This window comes from Lonchura striata, chromosome Z (genome assembly GCF_050655825.1).
Source record: "Lonchura striata isolate lonStrDom1 chromosome Z, ASM5065582v1, whole genome shotgun sequence".
Taxonomy (NCBI): Eukaryota; Metazoa; Chordata; class Aves; order Passeriformes; family Estrildidae; genus Lonchura; species Lonchura striata.
This window is the reverse complement of record NC_140740.1, coordinates 48,754,368-48,776,835: the sequence shown is the minus strand read 5'-3', so window position 1 is coordinate 48,776,835 and position 22,468 is coordinate 48,754,368. Positions and strand designations below refer to the sequence as shown.

The 22,468-nt window shown below is 40.2% G+C and overlaps 1 protein-coding gene across 2 annotated transcripts in view; it reads left to right on the top strand.

The window, feature by feature from the left end:
• The window catches only part of NPR3 (natriuretic peptide receptor 3), a 45,563-nt gene that overhangs the window by 9,271 nt on the left and 13,824 nt on the right, over window positions 1–22,468 (top strand). For both annotated transcript variants that reach the window (XM_085568089.1, XM_021554666.4), the window contains exons 3-5: window positions 1,599–1,765; window positions 18,406–18,541; window positions 21,897–21,991. In XM_085568089.1, the coding sequence (XP_085424215.1) occupies window positions 1,599–1,765; window positions 18,406–18,541; window positions 21,897–21,991 (398 nt within the window). The remainder of the gene's footprint in view (window positions 1–1,598; window positions 1,766–18,405; window positions 18,542–21,896; window positions 21,992–22,468) is intronic.

The following is a 22,468-nucleotide window of genomic DNA, read 5'->3' as shown; positions in this document are numbered from 1 at the left end:
AGTTGCTACCCAGTATCTCCATTGGGTGTGATGAATATGGTTCTGTGTAAGTGATTTTGACCTTGTATTGAGAAATAAATCCCTCAACCAAGGCACATATAATTGAGCTCCTTCCTAAAAAGAAAAAAAAAAAAAATCACTTTTAACAAATAGCAAGGTTTCTGCTGTGTGTAAAGATTGTAGTCCTAGGTGATCTGGGATGTGGTAAATAAGGCTTTCCTAGGGTGGACAAGAGATGTGGAAAAGGTGCTCCAGTGTCTCCTGCCTTGTGTGGGGACTGACAGGAGATGCCCTGGACCCACAACTGCAGGAGAAAGGGCTTATCCCCCAGAGAAGTGCAGGACCTTTACTCCTTCCCTTGTGCTCTCTGAGGAAGCAGAGCAGATCTAGCCAGTTGTGTCCCAGCAGCAGTGCTGGGAGGACAAAATTCAAGCTCTATTTACCTGCTTCAGGTCCAAGAATTTGTTCCTGCAGCTGTGTGATGCAGCTGGGGAGCACTGTGCAGGGAAAAAAAAACAACCAAACCAACCCCCATGGATTTTTTTTTACCTGTACCTCATCTCCCTTAACATCTCTGCAACTTGCTTCTCTTTGTCCAATGATACTGTGGTCCTCAACCCAATCAAAATAACCACATTCTCTCTGATTTCAGGTTCCTATGTGCCTCCAAGTCACCTTGGGAATTTAGCATTAGTTTTGTTTCAGCTCATTTAACCATAATGGGGTTTGTTGTTGTTGTTCAAAAAATAAAGTCTGTCTAGCTTTTAATTACTTTTAAACATTTAAAGGCTCACTGCTTAGGGCTACCACTGTTCCCTCTAGCCTTTTTTAGTTATCATTTACATCAAATAGCACAAAACCCGCTCCAGCACAACATGAACCTTTCCACTGACCTCCTGAGGTTTTGGATCAGGATCTCGGGTCCTGCTAAGGCCAGGTATGTTTGTAAGAAAGACTTCTTTCCTAATAAACAACCAATCAGCTATCCTGCTTTTTAAAAATGTGGTTTCTTTACTGGTGGTCTGAGTTAAATTGTTCCCTTGCTGTGACACAAAATACATGTAAATACAGCGTAGGCGCAGGATTCCATTTTATTTTTATGTATTCCTTTCCCATTAAAAGCAGGGCTGGTCTGGCAGCCATGGCTCACATGGTTTTTCCTTGACCACAGTAGGAGAGCTGCACCATCTGCCTCCCATTCAGGGTGATGTCTGTGCTCTTGACTTTACTGGTGCTTTTCTGATTGTCCAAGAGGAGTGATGTGTAACAAAAACTTTGCACATGAATTCTCCCTCAGTTCTTCTAACTTAAATATCTCTGCATTTGAGATCTGACATTTGTGTTTGGCTCCAAGATCACACTTAGGATTTATTCCACCCTTTTAACATAAGCAAACACAGTGTGGAAATAATGTTGTCCTTTGGTTTGCACATTTACTTTCTTAGTTATTCCTCACTGCCTGGTTTCCTGCACACTTTGAAGAGGGCCATTGATCAGCAAAGGGGACTTCTCCATTGATCAGCAAAGGGGACTTCTGGGTGCAAAAAGGAATCCCAAAATGGTACTTAGTTTGGAAATATGCTTGTTTCCCTCTTTAGGAAATGGCTCTTGGAGAAGAGGAGACAAACATGACCTTGAAGCCAAGAAAGCATACTCATACCTCCAGACTGTCACTCTGCTGAGGACTGTGAAGCCTGAGTTTGAGAAGTTTTCTCTGGAGGTGAAAAGTTCTGTTCAGAAGCAAGGTCTTCATGAAGATGACTATGTAAGTACTTGATGACAGTCTTCAGATCATAGCATCTTCAAAAGCATGCTTCTAGTTAAAGAGAAGTGCCAGTGAAACCTTATCAGGACACAATCACCTAGGCTCAGTTGCAAAAGTATGCTGCTGCACGTATAATTTTTCTTTTTGGTGGATACTGCAAACTACAAGGATAGGCTTGATGCACTATATCTGTGCACCACCATCCATGACCAATTGTCCTGTGCTCATCTCCTAGTTCATCAGTAGAAGGGTTGGGCAAAGGCAGGTGTCTCTCAATCCACCAGCAATAAGTCTTCTTAACAGGGGAAGAAGTACAGCCTTCTTTTTTGTTTTCTCCCAATAATGAAATGTTTTTTTTAGAATCCAATCTCAGAAAGTTACACTATCTGTATTGCATACCAGGAGGTAATTCTTCATGTGAGTGACAAAAGTGGTATTATTTCTCAAAAAGAATATTTAAGTAGTTGCTGTTTTTATTTGGAACTGTCTGGAATATCAAAAGGCCTTGGAAGTTTCTTTAAGCCTTGGGGAATGCCAGTGTCTTCCAGAAGTGGACATGGGGAACTATACCTTTTTTTAGCCTCTCAAAATGTAAGATAAAAATGCCTTTGAAAATTGCTTTTGAGCTAGTGCTAAGCTATTGCTAAGCTAGTTCATTAGGTATTTTGATAGAAAAGTCATCTGTGGAAGCAAAAATGTATGGCATGTACCTGCAGGGATTTCTGCATGCTGATACAAGTACTTCCCAGGTAGCCTGCTCCATGGTGCAATGTCAGCTTTCCAAATATAAAGAAAAGAGGCTTGAAGAGAAATTGGTCAGTCCTTAGCTGCAGGAAATGAGAGCCTGAGACTCAAGAAAGCAACCCAAACCCTTCATTTTCCTGCTTTCACATAGGCTTTCATCTCATCCCTTTGCTTTAAGCATTGTGTCCATCTTTAGTTCATCAGCTTGTGCTTGAATGTTATATTAAAGTATGAATAACCTTTCCTGGCAGTTTATTGTATAATTTTGGCTACCTTTAGAAAATCTGTGCTTCTTAGAACTTGAATGTATTTAATTTAAATATTTTACCTGAAGTGTTACATTTGAATCACAACAGTGGTTTATATTATTCCTGTGATACTTTCAAAGTCTAGTCTTAGCCTTTTTTTTTGGCATGTTTTGTCTTGGGTTAGTGGAGAAACCCCACTTCACAGTTTCAATGTGCAGCTCTCTGAAGAATCTGCTAAATGAGTTCTGAAGAAGGCCATGGGACTTTAATTTATGCTGGTGTTCCTTTTTCTGTCCATGTGTCCTTTTGCAGATTTCACTTAGCAGACTTTGTCCTTTGGAAACCTGCTATGTGTCTTTGGTTGTGGTTGGTGAGAAACATGCTTTTAAATGCTTAAGATCCATTCATCTGCAGTATTGTGGCTTTTTTTTAGTCTGGGCAGTGTGACATCTCCCCAGATAAGAAAAGCTGAGAGTTCAGGCTACTGTCTGTGGGCAGTTTGGAGGTAAGCAAGAGGATGCTTTTCTGTTCATTAGGGTGGGGACCCACTGCAAACCCTGGGCAGTGCTGATTTGGGCTGGGTAATTCAACCAGTTCTTGTCAGCCAGAATTGGATCTAGGGGAGAGCAAATTCCCCTGTGACAGCATGGGGGAGATTTTGCAGGCTAATGTGTTTGCCGGGGAGATTCCCTCACAACTGCACACCCACTGCCAGAAGTCCTCTGTTGTCATTCCTCACTGCATGGCTGCTGTGTGTGCTGTCAGTGCCCCTGGCTGTCCTGGATGAGCAACAGGGGCTGGCTCCCTATCATCTCATCCTTGACACCTTCTTCTGCCTGGCTCTGAGGGCTGCCTCTCCCTGTGTCCCATTTCTACCTGTGATCCAAGGTCCTTCACCTTGTTCCAAGCATTCCTTCACACAAAACCTTGAGCCTTGCTAGGGCCAGGCAAGTTGCATAGGCCTCTTCCTGTTGCTGCTGCTTCTCCTAGTCCTCTTCCTGTTCTTCCTTTCCTGCTTGGCTTTCTTCTTGCTTTACAATCTTTCTTGCAGGGACACAGAGAACATCTTGTGACCTGTGTACACGTACCACTGATTCCTGCCATCTGAAAGATCAGCCCTGAGCTCACAGGCAGCCATCAGGATCTGGAGCTCTCTGTAGGGGAGCTTTGGTTCGTAGCTATGAGGGAAGGAGGCTTGGTTTCAAATGCAGAGTATCCTGGTATTAGATGGATGCTTAACTAAAGTATACCTCAGCAGAGCCTCCCCTACTGCTTTTTTACAGCCTTCTAACAATGGTAAAATTAAATGTCTCTGAGAGTTAGTTTCTGGTTGATTATAGAAAAAAAAAAGTCATAGCTGTGTTCCTTAATTAACAGTGTGTGAACTTTAACTTTATGGTTTGCTTTGCATTGTTTGTGATGAATTATACATTTCTCCACTTTGGACAGTGGAAAAGAGATGCATCATATTCCTTAACTGATTGTCCTGCTGCCCTGTTCAGAGGAGAAACATTTTGGGGCAGCCTTCAGGATTAAGGAAAAAAAAATTCTGAAAACCCAATGGGGAAAAAATAAAAAGTCAGACTGAAGGCCAATTCCTTCCCCTCTGAAAAGTTTCTGGGTAGTGGGTACACATTAAGTGTGCTTTCTTTGGCAACATGGGAAAAAAGTGTCCTCGGTACACATTAGGCAAAGTTGTGTCCTCCAGGGGAAGATGGGGAAGGGAAAGTCCTTGAGCTGAGTGGGTGGGAAGCAGCAGAGAAAGATTTTGCTGGATTCTGCTCCTGAAGACAAAAACTATGTAAGAAGAGAATCAGTAGTACAGCCCATCTCATGTCATATCCCTGGGTGTTGAAATATAGTCCTCATTATTTTCTGCAAGCTGTGTCCCTAGAGGAGACACTTAGGGAGGTTTGGATTTGAAGCATTCAGTGTATCTGCTTTTCTGTGTGGATTTTTCCAATGTCATGGGAAAATGGGGGCCCCAGGCCCATGGTCTAAATAACCTCACAGTCATTCTAACTCAAACAAAAGTCATTAGTGCTGCCATTTTGTCCTGGCCTCTTGCCAGCACTAATCCTAAAGGCATTATTATCTACCAAAAATGAATATAATAAAAATGGAAAATAAGCAGATGACAGAAGGAAAGATAAGAGAGACAGAAAGGGCAAAGTCCTAAGCAGCAGCTGTTCCACTGCCAGATGCAGAACACATACAGCCCTTGGAGGAGCAAGGTCAAAGAGTGTTGGCTGTCTTCATCTCCAGCTGTGAGATCACACAGAAAAGAGAAATGTGTTTTGGATACGTCTTTCCCAGCTCAGAAGTTTCTGTTGTTTCTGCATGGGTGTTATGCTTTTGAAATGGGGAAGAAGGAAGCACCTTCCTCCCTATGAAGGAGCAGGAAAGTGTGGAAAAGACAATTTCTTCAGGAATCTCTCTTGTGAAGTAAGAAGCTTCCTTAAGCACATTTTAATTAGACAGTATTGAAAATAAGAGTGTCAGAGAGGTTCTGAGAAAGCATCTTAGAAATACTTGGGTTGCACAGCATGGGGCAATGGTGACGTTCCCTGTCTGCAATGTCAAAATGTTAGTTGCTTGTTTACCAGTCTGAATGTGAAAGTGACTTACTGTCATGTTAATATAACCCAAAGAACTGTGGGCTGAAGCGATAAATCTGCTCAGCCATCATTTCAGCATTCAAGTGTCTCATGTTTTTTCAAGAAACATCCTGTAGTTTTATTCTGTGCTTACCTGAAGATCAACTTTGCTGATAAAATAAGAAAAAGAGGAGGAATGTTTTCAAAAATCTAATCAAATTTGGGTTTTAGGCATGCAGTAGAATTGCTTTAATGCTTTTATACAAATGATGGCAGTTTTCTTAGTTGTGTAATATTAATGCATTAGCCAGATATTAACAGCAGGGAATCCTGTTCTCTGTAAACCAACTAACATCCTTGGTTTAATTGCAAAATACAGGGCAAGCTCTGCTTGTAGACCTGTAGCCTAGTTGAGTCAGACAGCAGTGGGAATTGCATGCAATTACTTGAAGGAAGAATTTAAAAATGTCTCTAAAGGGGTGTGTGAATAATTCCCAACACATACTGTAGTTAAAAATGTTTATGAATAAACAGTGTTTCAGTTGAAGTATATGCATAAGCCATTTTTATTAAATAATACTGAACACTTAATGAACTGGTGGTAGGGTGCAGTTTCAAAGTTCTTAATGGACCTTCTGTTCCTGACTCAGGCCTAGGATTCAATAAATGCTTTTTTTATGTCCAACCCAGTATTCTGAGCTCAGATGATTTTACAGCCAGGAATATTTGCTCTTCTGAGGTTACAGACCACCCATGGCTTGTTTTTTCTTCTCATTTAAAAGCTGAAAATGTAACTAATTAAACAAATATTTCTGCTGTGTTAACTACATGACAGCATTGTTCACAAGGTGGATGCGTGGGTTTTTTTCCTACCCACAACCTTTTTCACCCTGAAAATGAGCATTGGGAGAAGGGAACTGGAGCCTGATTTGCCAGTAAAGTTATCTCAGTAAAAGAATGAGCTATGTAGATTAATTAGATCAGCAAGATGCTAGTCCCTATTAGAAAGGGGAACTCTGTTTTATTTAACATTTTCAGCCCTCTGAAAGGAGAAATGGTGCACTCAAGAGCAACCTTTTTAGCTCCAACAGTTAACTACAAAAGCTTCATGGGAGGTAGCTGTGCTCGTAAACTTTATCATCTCATCCATAACATCCGTGCCAGACTCTTCCTTGTGTGTATTTCTTACGTCAGCCTTTTAATTAAGATTGCACACCAGCTAAGATAAAGCTGGAAGAAGTGAGCAATTCAGTCTTGTAGCTATGATGCTGAAAAATGTAACTTATTCAGCAATGTTCTTCTCACTTGTCTTTTTTCAGGCAGGCGATATTAATGTCAGGCAGTCTTTTGTGTCATCTGACTGCCCAAGGATGGGAGAGAGTTTCAAGGAGATTTAAGGGGCAGGCAGGGGGAAGAACCTCCAAACCCTGCCAGGGAATAATTTGTTCAAATGAATGGTTCTATTCAGCTGCTGGAGTGCTTTGCTAATTGTGTTCGAAAGAATAAAAGCAAACCACAAGCTGCTTTCAGCAGCCGGAAAAAATGGTTTCACATGCCAGCTTATTAACAAGATGAATTCTATTAGTAAAACATATTTAGGATTTTCATGACCAACCCTTCACTCCTTGGAATTAATGAGTGTTTTTATTTTCTCTAAGAGGAGTATTCACCTGTGGACTGCTAAATTTGGTGAATACAGCACTTTTTTTCCCCCCCCTTAATTTAATGCTTTCTCAGTGTATGAAAGGCCAGTGTCATCCACGGCAGGGTCTTAGGCAAAACTACAGTGTAATAGAAAGTAACCGATGACATAAAAGAAAGAAATTATTCTTCTCTCTTCCAGTGGATTTGTTTAGTTTTTCTAGCCTATCCAAGCATATTTTTGAAGCTGTCTTAAACCATGGAGGAGATAGTGTAAAACTGTGTGTATATCTGGAAATAGTAACATCTGAACTTCTTGGGAATGTAAAAGTTTAGAGTTGATCTTCATGGTTATGTTGTATATTTTCCATAGTCCTGTGTTTCTAACTTGGATTTCACAGATATTCACATTCCACTTTGCTAAACAGGCATTCAGAAATTTATGGGTAAGGAGCTCTTTGAAGTACTTGCTAGAAATATACCTTATTTTCCACTAGTCAAGTGTGAAAAATATATCCTCCTGCAAAATTCATAGCCTTTTTCTGGTTTTAGTGCTTCTCCATGCTGTTTGCATTGCAAGTAAACCAAAAGCTAATTTGTCCCATTGAGATATTGTTTCAATATAAATCTGTAGGACTTTTGACATTGGTATAGAATGGTCTTCAGGGTGGGCTCTGAGATGTTTGAATGAGAAAAGGTAGACTCTGATTTTGTATAAAATGTCACTTGAAAAATGAAATACCTTTGCTTAACCGACTTCTTGGCAGTCACCTCCTTTTTCTGTGAGTCTTGTTTTCTGGGTATCGCATGAAAATATCACTGAATTGGAAGTTTCCTTATTTACTTGAAGAATATTCAGCCTGAATAAAGCATGAGGAGGAGGTTTATGTGCGTCTGTTCAATGTCAGGATGGTGTTGCAGCCAGCAGCAGGGTCCTGGGCAGGCAGCTGGAAACTGTTTTGCACTTGGTAGATGGCTGATGTGATGCTCCAGCCTCAGCACCTTGGGTGCTGTGGAGGGTTCACCTTACCTGTGCTGATACCTTCACAGTGTGGTCACACAGATTGGGTTAAGAGTCCAGTCTTTGAATTCTATCTGAGCCAAGCAGTTTAATTGGAGGGTTTGATTATGAGGGTGGCAGGAGGTGTGGAGAGGGAGCCGTGCTTTGTTTTCTTTAGGGATGTAAAGGAAGAACAGTTCTGCAAGGCAAGAAATGTGAATTCCTTGTTCAAGTGCACCAGGGCAGAGGAATTGTCTCTACACTGAGGTGGTCCAGGAAAGCTTTTTTGCATTCATCTGGGGTATTGGTATGGTGTAGGTGATTCTGAATGACAGCAGGTCAGGGTGTAACTGTGATATTCTCAAATGACAAGTCTTCTAAAAAAACAGTGTAAGTGGCAGTCATTAACACCTCACGTCTGAGATCTCATGTTGTGCCAGCACATTCATTTGTTATGGCTGAGTGCTCAGAGGCTAAGATGAACCTAGCCCTAGGAAAGGCTTATTCTTCAGAGGGAAGAAAATGTTTTAAGAGAAGGGCAGGCCAGTCCTGTGGATGAGTCTGGTCACCCTGGTGTATGAATGTTGGCAGAGACAAGATAAGCAGCAGGACTTGGGTGTGCTCCACTCCATTGGGCTGTAAGAAAAGGTCAGTGTACAATGTGCCAGCTCTGATTTTTTTATTATTTTTTCAGGGGATATTTATCAATTTTGCTAATCCAGAGGGGGTAATGTAGTCATCCTATGAGAATGGGCTGTGTGAATAGAGGCAGCAGTCTTCTCGTGCATTCAAGAGGCATAGGAACCTGCAGGAGGATGCTCAAAACTTTCCTTCCCTCTTTAGCAGATACTTTTTTTCATTAGGAAGAGAAGTCTGGGACAAAAAGAAGGTCTAGCCCATTCTAAAAAGAGCGAATATATCAAAGTGTATTGAAAAGACAAGGAGTGTCTCTGTCCCAGAGCAAATGAATAAGAGGGGCATGAGAAAAGGGCATGGAACAATGGGAGGGGAGGGTAGGTGAGGATGCCTTTTGCTCCGTGGCTGGGAACAAGGTGACATTCACTGAGCAGAACATTTACATTTGATGGGAAATGCACGTGCACAATGCATCCAGCCTACAGACTACAAAATACCTTAGAGCACAAAACTAAGGAGGATCTCAGGGATTAGACAGTCAATATAGATGCAAGGAACTATGAGAGTGAGTCTTTAGCTTCTTGGAGTGGCTGCAAATCCTCAGATTCAGAGGTATTAACTACCATGCTGCTGCTGAAGAGTGGGAGGATGTGTTTCAGGTGTGCAGCTGGAACCTTACTGCCTGCTAACAGGTATACACAAATATATGCTGAGAGCTGCTGTGCTTTTCCTGTGCTAATGGAATCCTTGCAGGGATGCCAGCAAAGGGGTGGTTAATCAGCCAGCTGAACACCTTTCATTAGATATCCACTATCCAAAAGAAAATAACAAAACCAAATAGTTAGATTTTAAATTAGTTGGAATGGAAGCATGACTAATAGCAGCCCAAGGGTTTGCATTAGTTCCATGTCATTAAAGTTTACAAGTTCATATGCCCATTTACCCTGGTATTTAATAAAAGGATCATTTGTCATGGCAACTACAGCCTCAGGTGGGCTCTCTTAGCAAATTATTTACTCCCAGCCCAGAGGTCCCCCAGGTCTTGGCAGGTCATACCTTTCCCCCAACACCTGGATTTCAGTTCCAGGAGTGCCTCCACCTCAGAATGCCCTGCAGACAGGGCAGGGGAAAGGTGGAATTCAGATTCTCTGAAAGCAGATTGGACCCTGAAGTTCTCTCATGCTAATTCAGTAATAGGAGGCCCAGAGCTTTTAGATGAAAGAGGGAGGGAATTTAAAAGGATTGGTGCCCTGTGGAGTTTTGTAAGGACTTTACTGCCAGTTTGTGCAGTGGGGAGTTGTTACCTGCCTGTGTGAGAATAAGAGGATCACATCATCCTTCATTCTCTACCTCTTCTGCTGACAAGGGTGAGGTGGGATGCTGTTCTTATGAATCCTAGTTTTGTATGCCTAATTTTTGTCTGGTACTGAATAAAGATCTTAGATTACTAATCCCAGCTCCAAGCATACTTTTGAGCTACACACCGATTTTGACTGTGTATAAATCATTTGTGTTTATCCAGCCCTTAAGACTGTAAAGCAAGTGGTCTGCTGGGTAATCTTTGCTAATCTGCTGCAAAGCAGAAATCAAATGGTCCTTTTCATCAGATGTTTTTTTTACCCCATCCAAGATTTTACCAGCCCACCAGCTAGTGCAGCATGGTAGCATGTAGTGTTGCATGTTCAAATTCAGTTTGAACATGAGTTATCTCCAAAGTGATACAGTGATTTTTCTGAGTTTTGCATGAGAACTGATGTGACCTTGAGAGTTTTTAATAAAAAAATGAAATATGTCTGTGATTTTTGTGGTTTGGTGATAATGTTAGTAATCCAGAACCCAAAACAATTGCACATTGTACAAGAATAAACATTAAACAAAAAAGTCCTTCCTGTTTGTCCTACCTCAGCATTAATTTAAACCAATTTAACTTTTTTTAGCAACTGCAACTGATTTTTTTAGATAAGCAACTGTCATCCTGAAAACTGAGATGTTCCTGCTTGTAAAACATTCTTTCCTGCTGACATCAAAAACTTAGTATCTAATGAAAGGATAGGGGTGGTGCTTTTTTGCTGCTAAGTGTTCCAATTTAAATGCCAGCATAAAATGTTTGCATTCATTACAACTGTGTAACAGATTATCAGACTACCAATGGGAATTCTTAGAAAAATCTATTTAAAACAAGCATATTTTAGTTTCTGTATATGTCTGTGTGTTTTCAGCTGAAAATAATAACTTCTTTAGTATCTCTTGTGTTTCACCACTATGACGAGATGTATAATTTCTGGACATAGTTTTAGAACTCATCATGTGAATTGCCACATAGTTTGTTAGAAGGCAGGAAATTCTAAAAAAGTAGGGAGGTTAATTTTATAAATGACAGCTGTATCTTCTGTGGTTAAGATCAGTTCAGTATTCAGGCAGTCACAGTACAGTGCTATGTGCCAGAGATCCTTTGCAATAGATGTTTATCTGATGTTAGAAATGTAATATAGACATGGGATATTTCACCTTAACTGAAGGAGCACAATACTGTATTCTCTGATTCTATCCTTTACCTCTATAGGTCACCTGGGGACCTTTAGAGCTAAATTATTAAGGCGAATAGTGTATGTGTAAATCATACATAAAGGAGAAATTTCTCTAAAATTATTTTTCTGTAGATTGTTGAGTTCTGGTACAAAACAGTTCTGCTCCTTAGATACACCAGTTGCAGCCCTTTGAGGGCAACATTAAAAGGTAATGCAGGAACCAAATCCACAGAGGGATAAAGTGGCTAGTAGCAGTTTGCAAAAGGAATCAGTGAATACAATGTAGAGCCAGAAATAAATCCCACACAGGTTTTCAGGGGGAAAATTTGGTCTAGAAGACCATCCTGTTCCTGCAGCAGGGCAGTCTTCAGCTCAGCCTGCCCCTGCTTTGGCCATGCCAGTGGAAGTCTGGGAAGAGTCTGAGAGCCCAGGGATGTAAGGCAGTGGGTTGAGTGCAGCAGTTAGAGCTCCTTGATGTGAGCTGCCTGTGGGTAAGGTTCTAACTCTGCTGAGGTTACAGTTCCTCTTTCTGTGTTTAATGGAAGGAGCTCATTTCGGCTGTAGCTGGAAATTTCTGCCCAGCCTGTTAGCAGCAGGCACTGGGGCTTTACAGCCATTTTTTTGATTACCAAGGAGAGTGTTGCAAGCAATAAACAAAGAATGGGCAGGTTTTGCAGGCAGTGGGGTGGAAGGTTTTCTCCACACCTTTGTATCTCAGTTGCCACTGTAGCCTAACATGTTTTAGCTGATATTTCACAGGTCAGCTGCCCTGTATCTGGGACTGAATAGATTTTTGCTTCAGGTCACCCTTGAGACAATGGAGCAATTTTTGGCTGCCCAGCCAGATGATTATGGGTAAATCTACTAGTTGTTCAAGAATGGGATATTAAGAAAAACAAGGAAGAAGGCTTGAAGAATGAGATGAGATACAATAGCAAAGAAGCTGGCTTTGTGGTTAGTTTTCTTTCCATAGCAAGGAAATAACCTTCACTGACAAATACCCTTAACTGTCTGAATTTGCCTGCCTTTTTAAGTAAATCACAGCTACTGCTGTAATTTGTTAATTTACTTTTGTTTTCTTTCTATTAATTTATTTTATTTCAGCAGACTTTTTCTTAGAACAAAGGGCTGACTTCTGGTCCACAATTGGCTTTAAAGGTGGTTTGGAGTTTGTTGCTAGTGGTACTTCAGTCCTGTTGGAATAAGCATCCTCTTGTCTGAGTGGAGCAAAGGCAGCAGTGGTTTGGCATGCCTGGAGTGCACATCAGCTCATGTACCAGCTGAACAGTGCAGGCAGTGCAGGCAGGCAGAGGCATGGTCTCATCCTCAAAGAAATGAGTTTAATTGCAGTGCAGCATTTTTGTGTCCAAATTAAACAGAAAACTATACATCTTAACTCTCAAATGGTGCATGCTGGCTCTTTCATGCTGCAGGTGGGTGGCTGCTGAGCTGCAAGAAATGCTTGTGCCCAAGACACTCTAAATGTAGGCTTCATTTGCAAATTTCTCATGCCAGGGACACATTGATTGGTGTGCAGAGTGCTTGGGTGGAGCACAAACCTCATCTCTGCTCTCAGCATCACTGTTGCTCCAGCGCATGCTGGCAAGGAGAGGAACACAAGCAAGCAGCCTTGTTGGAAGAAGCCTCCTTAAAGGAAAGTGAGGTCTTGTTCAACTGTGGTGCTGAATAATTAAGCTATAAATTTTAGAGTGGAGTATAAGCCTCAGTCTTCAGAATTCCACTAATAAAGTCACATGCTCCCCTTAGAAAAATGTCATATGGGTTTCCATATAAACACTGTCTCCCTGTGAAACATGAAAGTGATGCAACAGTACAGTACTTGAATAAATCTCTTAGATATGCACAAGGTTTTACTGTTACATTCTTCCTCTTTTTCTAGGGAGAGATGTGAGTTCAAGCCCCAAATAATAAAGTGAGCTCAAGTCATGAGCCCTGACCTCATGTGCTTGAGCAGGTGCCCATTTATCTATTTATGCAGACTGGACATCAGTGAATAGAGTATGAGGCTCTCCTTGTCTATGGTTGTGTTACCCAGAATTTGCTGTAATGCCATATATTCTTTTTTACTTTTTAAATAAATATTGTGGAAATTGCCTTCTCAGAAGAAAGCATGTGTTTCTTTTATTTTTTCCTTTTTCTTACCGTTTGTTTGAAGCACTATGGTCCAGTAGGGGAGCAGTATTATTGCCCAAGCAAACAGTCTGTATTTTTAGTCTAAGGCATCTAAACATACAGATTTGATTAACTGTCTTTTAGCTTTAGTCTTCTTTCTAGTTCCTGCTTTGTTTCCACAGTGATGCATCCCTGTTTATAGGCACCCTAAGACATGCTGTTTATGACAGCTGGCTATGGGTGTGTCCCGTGGCTTTGCATTTGGTGTGCTTGGGAGTCCTTGAAATCCCAGTCCCAGTGCGTGTTAGCATTATCCAGCTTTTATTGATAGATGATATTCAGGGGTTGTGTGATTTTCTGTTGCATAATCAAATGAAGAAATCCTGTGAGGATCTGAAGAGATGGATAGTGTGTTAGTAAAAATTTTGATAATCCTGTTAGGGTGGTAGTATGCAGAATGATACATGGTAATGTTACGGCAGTAGGACTAATACATTACTGCAAAGGTGGAGCTACACATGAGCTGGAACTACACATGGTTTGAAATCTGTTTCACCTTTTCTCAGGTAATGATCAGGTGTAAGAATATTCTTCCCACAGCTTCATGTTCTCAATCTACCTGTCAGTTTGACTCAGAGTTTCTCACTGGGATTACATAAACTAGAAGTTTAACAAAAAATCAATTATTAATAATGATATTTTTTTCTTAAAAAATATATATAAACGTTTCTGTATTTTGATCATCTATTGTATGGGAATCATGAGCACCCTGTTCTAAATTTGTGCTGCTCCAAGCAAGGTCATAGCAACGAATCAAAGAACTGATGAAGGCCCCTGACCATCTCAGGACCATAAATAAGTACTTAAAACAGCATTGGTTGTGGCAGTGTCCTGAATGGGAATGTGCAGCATCAACAAATGGTATTAAAGAAAGAAATCCTGGCTGTAGAGTTAAGTGAATAGTGCTGGATAGTGAGTTAGCAGAAAACAACCAAAGATACATGTCAAGAATGAATGTGAGAGAAGTTATGTCAGGGCTTCTTAGAAAAGCTCATACAGAAGGGACCATAATTATAATTGGCTTGGTGAAGAAGGATTAAAAGGAGAGAACTGACAGTTAAATTGCAACTGTTTGGAAAAATACTTTTATTGAGATACATTGTAGCAGTGTGAGAAGTAGGAGCATTACATCAGATACATAAATTGTTAAGATTTTTGCAAAATATCTGGGTGCAGCTCTCTGCAGTTCCCTAGGGTCCTTACTGTTTGAGGCTCAAACTATAGTTTGACAGCTTGAATATCACTATGGGTGTCATGGAAAGTAGATGCAGAGATCAAATGTGGGAGATGTTGTTTGCCTTTTCAATAGAAAAAGAGTGGTGATGATGATAATGCTCCCCACTAAGCATGGAAGTGGTATGAATTGCTGTAATTGCAGTGGTTCAGAGCTGGGCAGTTCCAGATGGAGGAGAATGAACTTATTTTACACTCATGAGGCCGGATATGGAAAGTTATGGGCCCTGCATAGCTGTATCTTGGCTGTCTTCCACATCGGTAGTATTTTGCACTGCTGTGTATGCTGTTAACACCTTGGTATATATGAATAGTGTGGTCACAATATAGCTGCTTGGGGAACTATAACTTCAAACTGGGCAAAATTTATTCATGTGATTTCCACTGAGAGAGGTTGTTGGGTTTTGGTTGTTTGGTTTTTTTGGGTTTGTTTTCATTTTGTTTTGTTTTGGGTTTATTTGGGGTTTTTTTTGGGTGTTTTTTTGGGTTTTTTTTTTTTTTGTTTGGTTTTTTGGTGTTTTTTTGGGTTTTTTTTGTTTTTCTGATAGGAGATGATTTATTAGAGTAGAAAGGCAGGAAAATAAAAGGGGTATATGTCTTATTCACCTGTGCAGTTGGCATACTTGCTTCTTAGGTGTATGGTATTAGAATAGGATGTGAAAGTAATACAGAAGATCACTGAGAAAGAGGTTTCCACATATTTGTACTGCAGCCTCCAAAGATGTTCAGCAAACCTGTAAGCTTCTCTGCTGCCAGTGGCATTGCTGCCATGTTGAAGGGATGCCCTGGACAGCAACATTTCAGTAGCTCTGACATGCAAAATATGATCACAGCATTTGGAGCTGTGCTCACACCTGTAGTTAAAAGGCAGCTTAAATGAAAATAGAAAACACTACATTAAAAGGCACTACTTTGTGTCAGAGCTCAACTAAAATAACTTTTAATTACCTATAAGATTAGTGGGCCTTTAGTAGATTTTATACTCTGTTCAGTTTTTATCCTGTGGGTGTCTAAGGTTGAACTAGCACATTATTAATTACCATGGACACCTTCAAGCTGCCTGTGAAGACATCTTCACAGTTACTCTCATTCCTATTTGAAGCATTCCTGGAATATAAACTTTCTAGTCCAGCCCTTTTTAATGCTTTTTCTGCAGCAAAGAGCAAACCCTTCAAAAGTTTTTGCAGACATTACTTCACATTTTAATATTCCTCTGTCCTACACATCATGCAACCTGTGGTCTGTATGGAATTGTGGCAACTTACAAATGATGGAACAAGATGATACAAAGGAAAACTTTATTTCCTTCATGAGAACCTGTATCACCTTTCAAGAACTGCTGCTTAAATGTATTCCTGGATTAATGTGAGAAGTCTCAGGTGTGGCCAGCATATGGTTTGGCTGAGGAGTGCAAGTGCAATCTCATCTGCAAACAGTAGTTACAACTCCTTCAGAGGATTTTAAATGGCATAAACTATCCATAGTTTCAGCTTCCTTGACAACATGAGATAAAATGTTGGGGTTTGTGTGTAAGCAGCTGAGCAATGGCATAAATGACTTTCTGACGATTTTTAATGTGATTTTTCACATGTAATGTAAGGGGCTTTGGCCAAGTGAAGCTTTGGCAAGATGCTGTGGCAACAACCTCCCAAACTGCCAAGTGAGTTTTGACTTACTTGGCAAATCTTCAGTGTCTACAGAAGGGTTTTGAGGCTGGTGGCTTGAGTAGATTTCAGGTTGAGCAAATTAGCTGACAAAATGGACTTTGAAAGTTGCTGTGCTACACTGAGTGGTCTCTGCCATGGACAAAAGAAGTGACAAATAGCTTTCCTTGAAAGAAATGACAGCCACAAACTGTAAATCAGCCAGCAGGGAGGTATAGCTACTGGAGAGTCTAATTTCTTTCCTGAGAGAAAGAATGTCACATTAAGAAAGCTTAAGTTTGATCTCCCTCAGGTCACTTGGACTCTAACATTGGCATACAAAGCAGTTGTCGAGCATTGTGGTTTGTTGGTTTGGTTGGGTTTTTTTCAATTCTGAAAAGTTAAAGCCCCTGCTGGCAAAGCCTGTCCTAGTATGCACTCTGTCCATCAGCTCTTTTATTTCACCAGAAGCCTGACTTTCACCACTTCTTTCAGGCTTTCTCTTTAGTTCAGAATAACTGCAGCTGCCCTTTAGTCAGTGACTCTCAGTCTGAGCCAAGGTGTTCTGCTCCTCCTGTAGCACCATGGGCTCTTCCCTGTGATGAATGTGATGCATTCAACTGCAGCATAGGCTGGCGTTACTGAAAGTCCACTCTTAAATGTCAGAGCAATGTACACTTTTATATTATCAGTAAATAATTCTGAAATTCTACTTACTGTTGGCAACTGCTTGAAGAGCGCAGGAATGTCTTGGTGCAATTACACTATCAGAGTTTGATTAATTGAGCTAAGCCAATCAACCATGTAATACTTCTTATCTGTGGAACTGTTATTTAGTTAACTGGCCACATGTTTTATCTTGTAACATTTTAAATGTCCATCTAAACCTGTGAAAGTCAGAGTAGCACTTCATTTACTGGAATTTTAAATTGTTTAGATACACTGTAGTGGAAGATAAGCTAAAAGTTACTTATGTCCAGGAGAGTATTTCTAGAGGTGAGTTGTTCCCTGGAAGTGGCAGTATGAGGCCCTATAATGTGGTTACACTTTTGCTAGGATGTCAGGAATTTTTTATTGTAGTGAAACTCTGGGTGTTTAGGAACATCTTTCTTGCAGCTGAAAAGATAATTCATTCTGAATTACTGTGCATTGAGTGAGTACATTGCACTGCTGAAATGTGAGTTGCTGCCTACAGAATAGGAATACCTGTGCTGCTCTGCATCAGCTTCTGCTGATGGGTCTCCATCTGAACTCCACTCCTGAAATAATTATTGTTTCACCACTGCAGCACGCCAGGCTCCTGAGAGCAAACTTGTAGTGTTTCTGCAGCAGTCAGGTGTTAACTGTTTGTGTAACTCAGAGACCTAAAACTGTGGGTTGCCTGCGAAGGTTCATTGGCAGCAATCTTCTTTTGTGTTAGGGTTATAAAGCGGTATTAGGGTTATAAGGGTTATTTCATTTGTTGCATGTAACTTACTGGGAAAACTGTAAAGGACAGGAAAAAGTTCTTCTGGCAATTCCAGAGAACACATTACTGGAGATGGTAAATAGTTTTCTCCATTGCTCATTTGCTAGTGGAGAGATGCTTGGCTGAACAGGGGCCAGAAGTGGAAGTGGTAATCATTAAACAAGCAAATCCACTAGTTGTGCTCTCCAAAAAAAATCATGAGAGAACATACTTCCCAGTCCTGAGAGTCCTGCTAAGTCCCCTGTGCAGAGGGCAGGGGTTGTACTCACTGCTGTGGAATGAGGGTGCTCAGCACCTAACAGAATCTCACATGTTCAAGTGCAGAATTTGTGCTTCTGGGCATGGGAACTGGGATCTGCAAATTTCGCCCCTGTCTGCAGAGCTGTTCAGAGACAACATTATGAATGTCCAGAATTGCAGATAGTGGTTAACTGTTTTTAAAAATGGGTCAGAAGTTCCTGTTGTTCCTCTGAGGTTTGGGTTTTTTTTTGGTTTTTTTTTTTTTTTTTTTTTTGTTTTTTTTTGGGTTTTTTTTGACATATAGTTCTTTCTGTTCCAGCAGCTGAGAAAGTAACTCTCCAAATCTCCAAATTAGTCACTTTGGTTAATTTGTAGATTCTCTCTAGTCAATCAGTTATCTAGAAAAGAAAAAATTTTGTTATATGTCATATGTCAATTGCCATTGCTTTTTTTTCTTCTTTCCTTTTAGGTGAACATGTTTGTGGAAGGATTCCATGATGCTATTCTTCTTTATGCTCTAGCTTTACAGGAAGTCCTGAAGATTGGTTTCAGTAAGAAAGATGGGGAAAAAATTGTTCAACAAACACGGAACAGAACATATGAAGGTAAGAGTTAAAAAACTTCAGGCCTTTGCTCTGTGCAAAGTAAGGACCCATGCCTATTCCACTCCTAAGAGGAAAGCATATGAAGAGAGGAAAACACATGAAACCATGTGCATCTTTAAGGCTGGCTCACATAATCTCACCAGACTTTCTTTTTTCTGCATCAACTGTCAAGGTCTTGACTCAGTTCAAAAAACTCTTAACAATTTTGTGACCATCTGATATTGTAAAGAAATACCAATGATTTTCTCAGGCTCCTTTATTGTTTTTGAAAAGATTACAGCTGCTCACTTTCCTCATGTTCATCTATTAGCTCTCAGATTGTCTAATTTTTTCCATTTTACTTTTTTATCTTGAAAGCCTGGGAATGGATAGAAGCAAGCAGGTGCCAGGGTTGGGGTTATTTTGTGTTTCTCAATGGGATTCCTTTGGGCCCTAGAAGGATTTCCTCCAGGCTCCTTTCAGGAGCTGTGTGTGTTGTCTCAGAGACAGCAGCTGAACAGCACTGTGCCTTTCTGTGCCTAATCCTCAAGGCTGCAATTCTGCAGTGCAACTGGCACTTGTGTATCACCTTGCTGATGCAAAGCAATGCAGACACTTTTGTCAAGTAGGAGTTGTAATAAAGAAACCGAAGATTATTGGTTTAATCTCTTAAAATATTTCCATCCATCTCTTTAAAATATTTCCATCCATCTCATATGATAGTCCAGTCATTTGATGTAGGACTGGCAAGATTTCCTGTGGAAATGCCTCAGAGAAGGAAACATTTCCCTTAGATAAAAAGTGAATGATTCGTCTGAATGTGTAAGAAAAACCCCAGTGGCCAGGTTCTCAGCTCTAAGAACACATTGGACTTAGTGTAGGAAGGCAAGAAGGGCAGCAGCTGCAAACTATTTTTCTGTTTTCAAATTGTGGTATGAACACAAGGCAAAAGAATACTAAGGGCAGCTTAAGGGAGCACTTAAGCACTTTAAAGCAAGGGATTGCTTTAAATTATGCAGGTTGCAGTCATCCCATAAGCTGTCCTGTACTGTCTCTAGGTTGTGCTTAGCATCCCACTATATCTCTTCATATCTGTGGCTCCCCAGAACACTCTGTTTTAAAAGGGAGGGAATCTGGTGTCTAAGGATTTGCTTCTCTGTTTGCAGCATCATAGAATATGGTTCATGTACACCCATCAGGTTCTGCTGCAGGACTGAAGCTTTGTAATTCCTTTTGACTTTTGCAGGCCTTGATAATGAGAACTCCAGTTTCACTGATGACATACATTTAACTTCTGACATGTAGATATCTGATTGTCTTGGCACCTCATTTTACAGCCTGCTCTGACTTATCAGGACTCCCAACAGAATGTAGATGCTGCTTCCTGCAGAATACCATCTGCTTGCCACAGCTGAACAGACGTTATGGGCTTAGGAAAGGATAATGCTGAGGTGATCAAAGGATTTCTTAGTGATTGGGTTGTTAAAGACAGCATGGTATAACTTTAGGGCACATCTGGTGGAGAATATTTGTACTCATTGGCATTTCCTCTGAAAATGTACCAAAATTTTTTGTATGTAGGTATCTCACATAAAAAAAACAGAAAGAAAGTTGAGATAAAATCATTGCAAATCATTGCACTTTCATGCAAATGCAATTCTTGATTAAGTTTGTTTCAAAATTTCATACCTCTTTTTTTAAGGAAATTGCAACTTTTAAAAGTTGTATTTCTGATCCAGATGAAAAATAGAAAAATTAATCTTTTCCAAGTGAAAAAAAAACTCCATAGTAACTCCAAGTTTCAATTTTAGTACCTCTTCTCAAAAACAGTTATGGTTTTCTTTGGTCACAAAAGTATCCCTTCCAATTAGTACCTCCTGTCAAATTCAGAATCTAAATTCATGTGTAAACACGGACATCTCAGTTCTTCAGAGTGGCCTCTTCTTTCAGCATCTTACAGCCAAGTGCTTGTTACACCTATTCAATTTCCCTGCAGTAATTGAATTGCCAGCAGCTTGGTTACGATGTTGTTACAATGAAAGAGGTGCTTGACAATAATCTTTGATTACTAGTACATATTTTGAAAACTACAGCAAGCTGAAATATTCCTGACATCACTAAATCTGAACAGATATAAGATAAATGGAGGTGAGTTAAGTCTGTTGCATGCTCACTATCACTAGGCACATTGGGAGAAAGTTATACTCTGAATAGCTGACCTCCCTTTTCTGATTGACTGTCACAGAGAGCCTGAATCTCCATGGCTTTGTGCCTGGTCTAGGCATGTATTTGGTGTGACATGGATGTACAATGACTCCTGTTTGCCTTGCATGGGTGTAAATGGCTGTGTTTGGTGTCAGGCAGTGCAGGATCACGTTTGAGAATATCTGAGGTGAAAAAGCATATCAGTAGTCTTAAGATGTCTTCATCATAGTTAGTTAATATTATTTGATGGATTTTAAGAACCTGATTGACTTACACATTGTGAATTTGAAGCCAAGCTTTTTGTTCATAAGGATGTACATTTAAAAAGAGGTTTAGATTGAATACAAGGATGTGTTCATTTCCCATGACAGATCAAACAAGTTGCCCTAATGAGGCTGTGCAATTTCCGTCCTTGAAGATTTTGGAGAGCAGATAAAACCTTGAGCATTCTCCTGGCTCTGAGCTAGAGGTTTGGCTCAAGATCTCCAAAGCTCTTTCAAACTTGACATATGAATCAATGAGTCTTAGTTTCCCCAAAGTCATCCAAAAATTGTAAAACGGGAAAGTGGAATTGGGCTCTAAGAATATAAATCAAACTGAACTTATTATGTAGTTAATCTTAAGTAGATGAATGAAGGGCTTAATGCATCTGTAGTGCAAATGGTACTCCTTGTCTATGCCATCTCCAGTATCCTACTGGACTGGTTATATGGGTGCAGCAGGAATCACCATTGGAGTGGTTATATGGGTGCAGCAACCCCTTAAGCCTGTGGGATCTATGTCTCTGCCCCTGTGTCCTCTGCAGCATATGAGCTGGACTCTCTTTATTGAGGCATCATCAGATTTTTCAGGGTTAGGCTCTCTATAAATAATTCACATTAAGTATATCTGTGTTTTAGTCATACATGCTCATTTTAGGATTAGAATTTTCTCACATATTCTCCAATCTCACATGTTTAATATTTAAAAAGAAGAAATGTTAAGAATTCAGGAATGCAGACACTGAGATGAAATTACAATTTCTTCTGGAATGCCAACAAAAATGCTGGGAGACTGATGAGATTTCCTGTCATATCGTTCTGTAAAAGCCTGTCCACTGTTTTCATGTTTGCTTGGTAAGGTTAGTAATTTAACTGATTAAACTTCTGATTCCTCACATGCCATTCCTTAGGCATTGCAGGGCAGGTGTCCATTGATGCCAATGGAGACAGATATGGGGATTTCTCTGTGATTGGAATGACAGACCCGGAGGCAGGCACACAGGAGGTAAGGAAACAAACATGATTGCGATTGGCCACTGTTGAATTAGTAATTCAGTGTAAAGTAACATTATATCATCTCTTTACTTGGTGGCTTAATCTTAGCAATTTAAAGACCAAATCCTTTCTGTAAGATACCTATCTTGAAGTAGTTATTTTAAGGTTTTTAAACTTCCTTCTTTTCTTTAACAATACAATTTCACATGATGCTGGCCTTTAAATAAATAGTGAATTCTCACAAACTGGCTAAGCACCACTTATTTTGAATATGAGAAATTATTATTTAAAAATGAGCAAGAAGTTGGGAAGAAAGATTAATCTTACAGCAACAGTGATGCACAAATTGTCCTGATACATTAAGACAACAAGTGCAGGTATTTAAATCTAACGATGTGCTCAACCACAAGCAGGAGTGCAGAACTTGCCTGGCTTTGTTTGTCAGGCAGACACTCCTGAGTGCATTCTCTTCAGCATTTAAGAACAT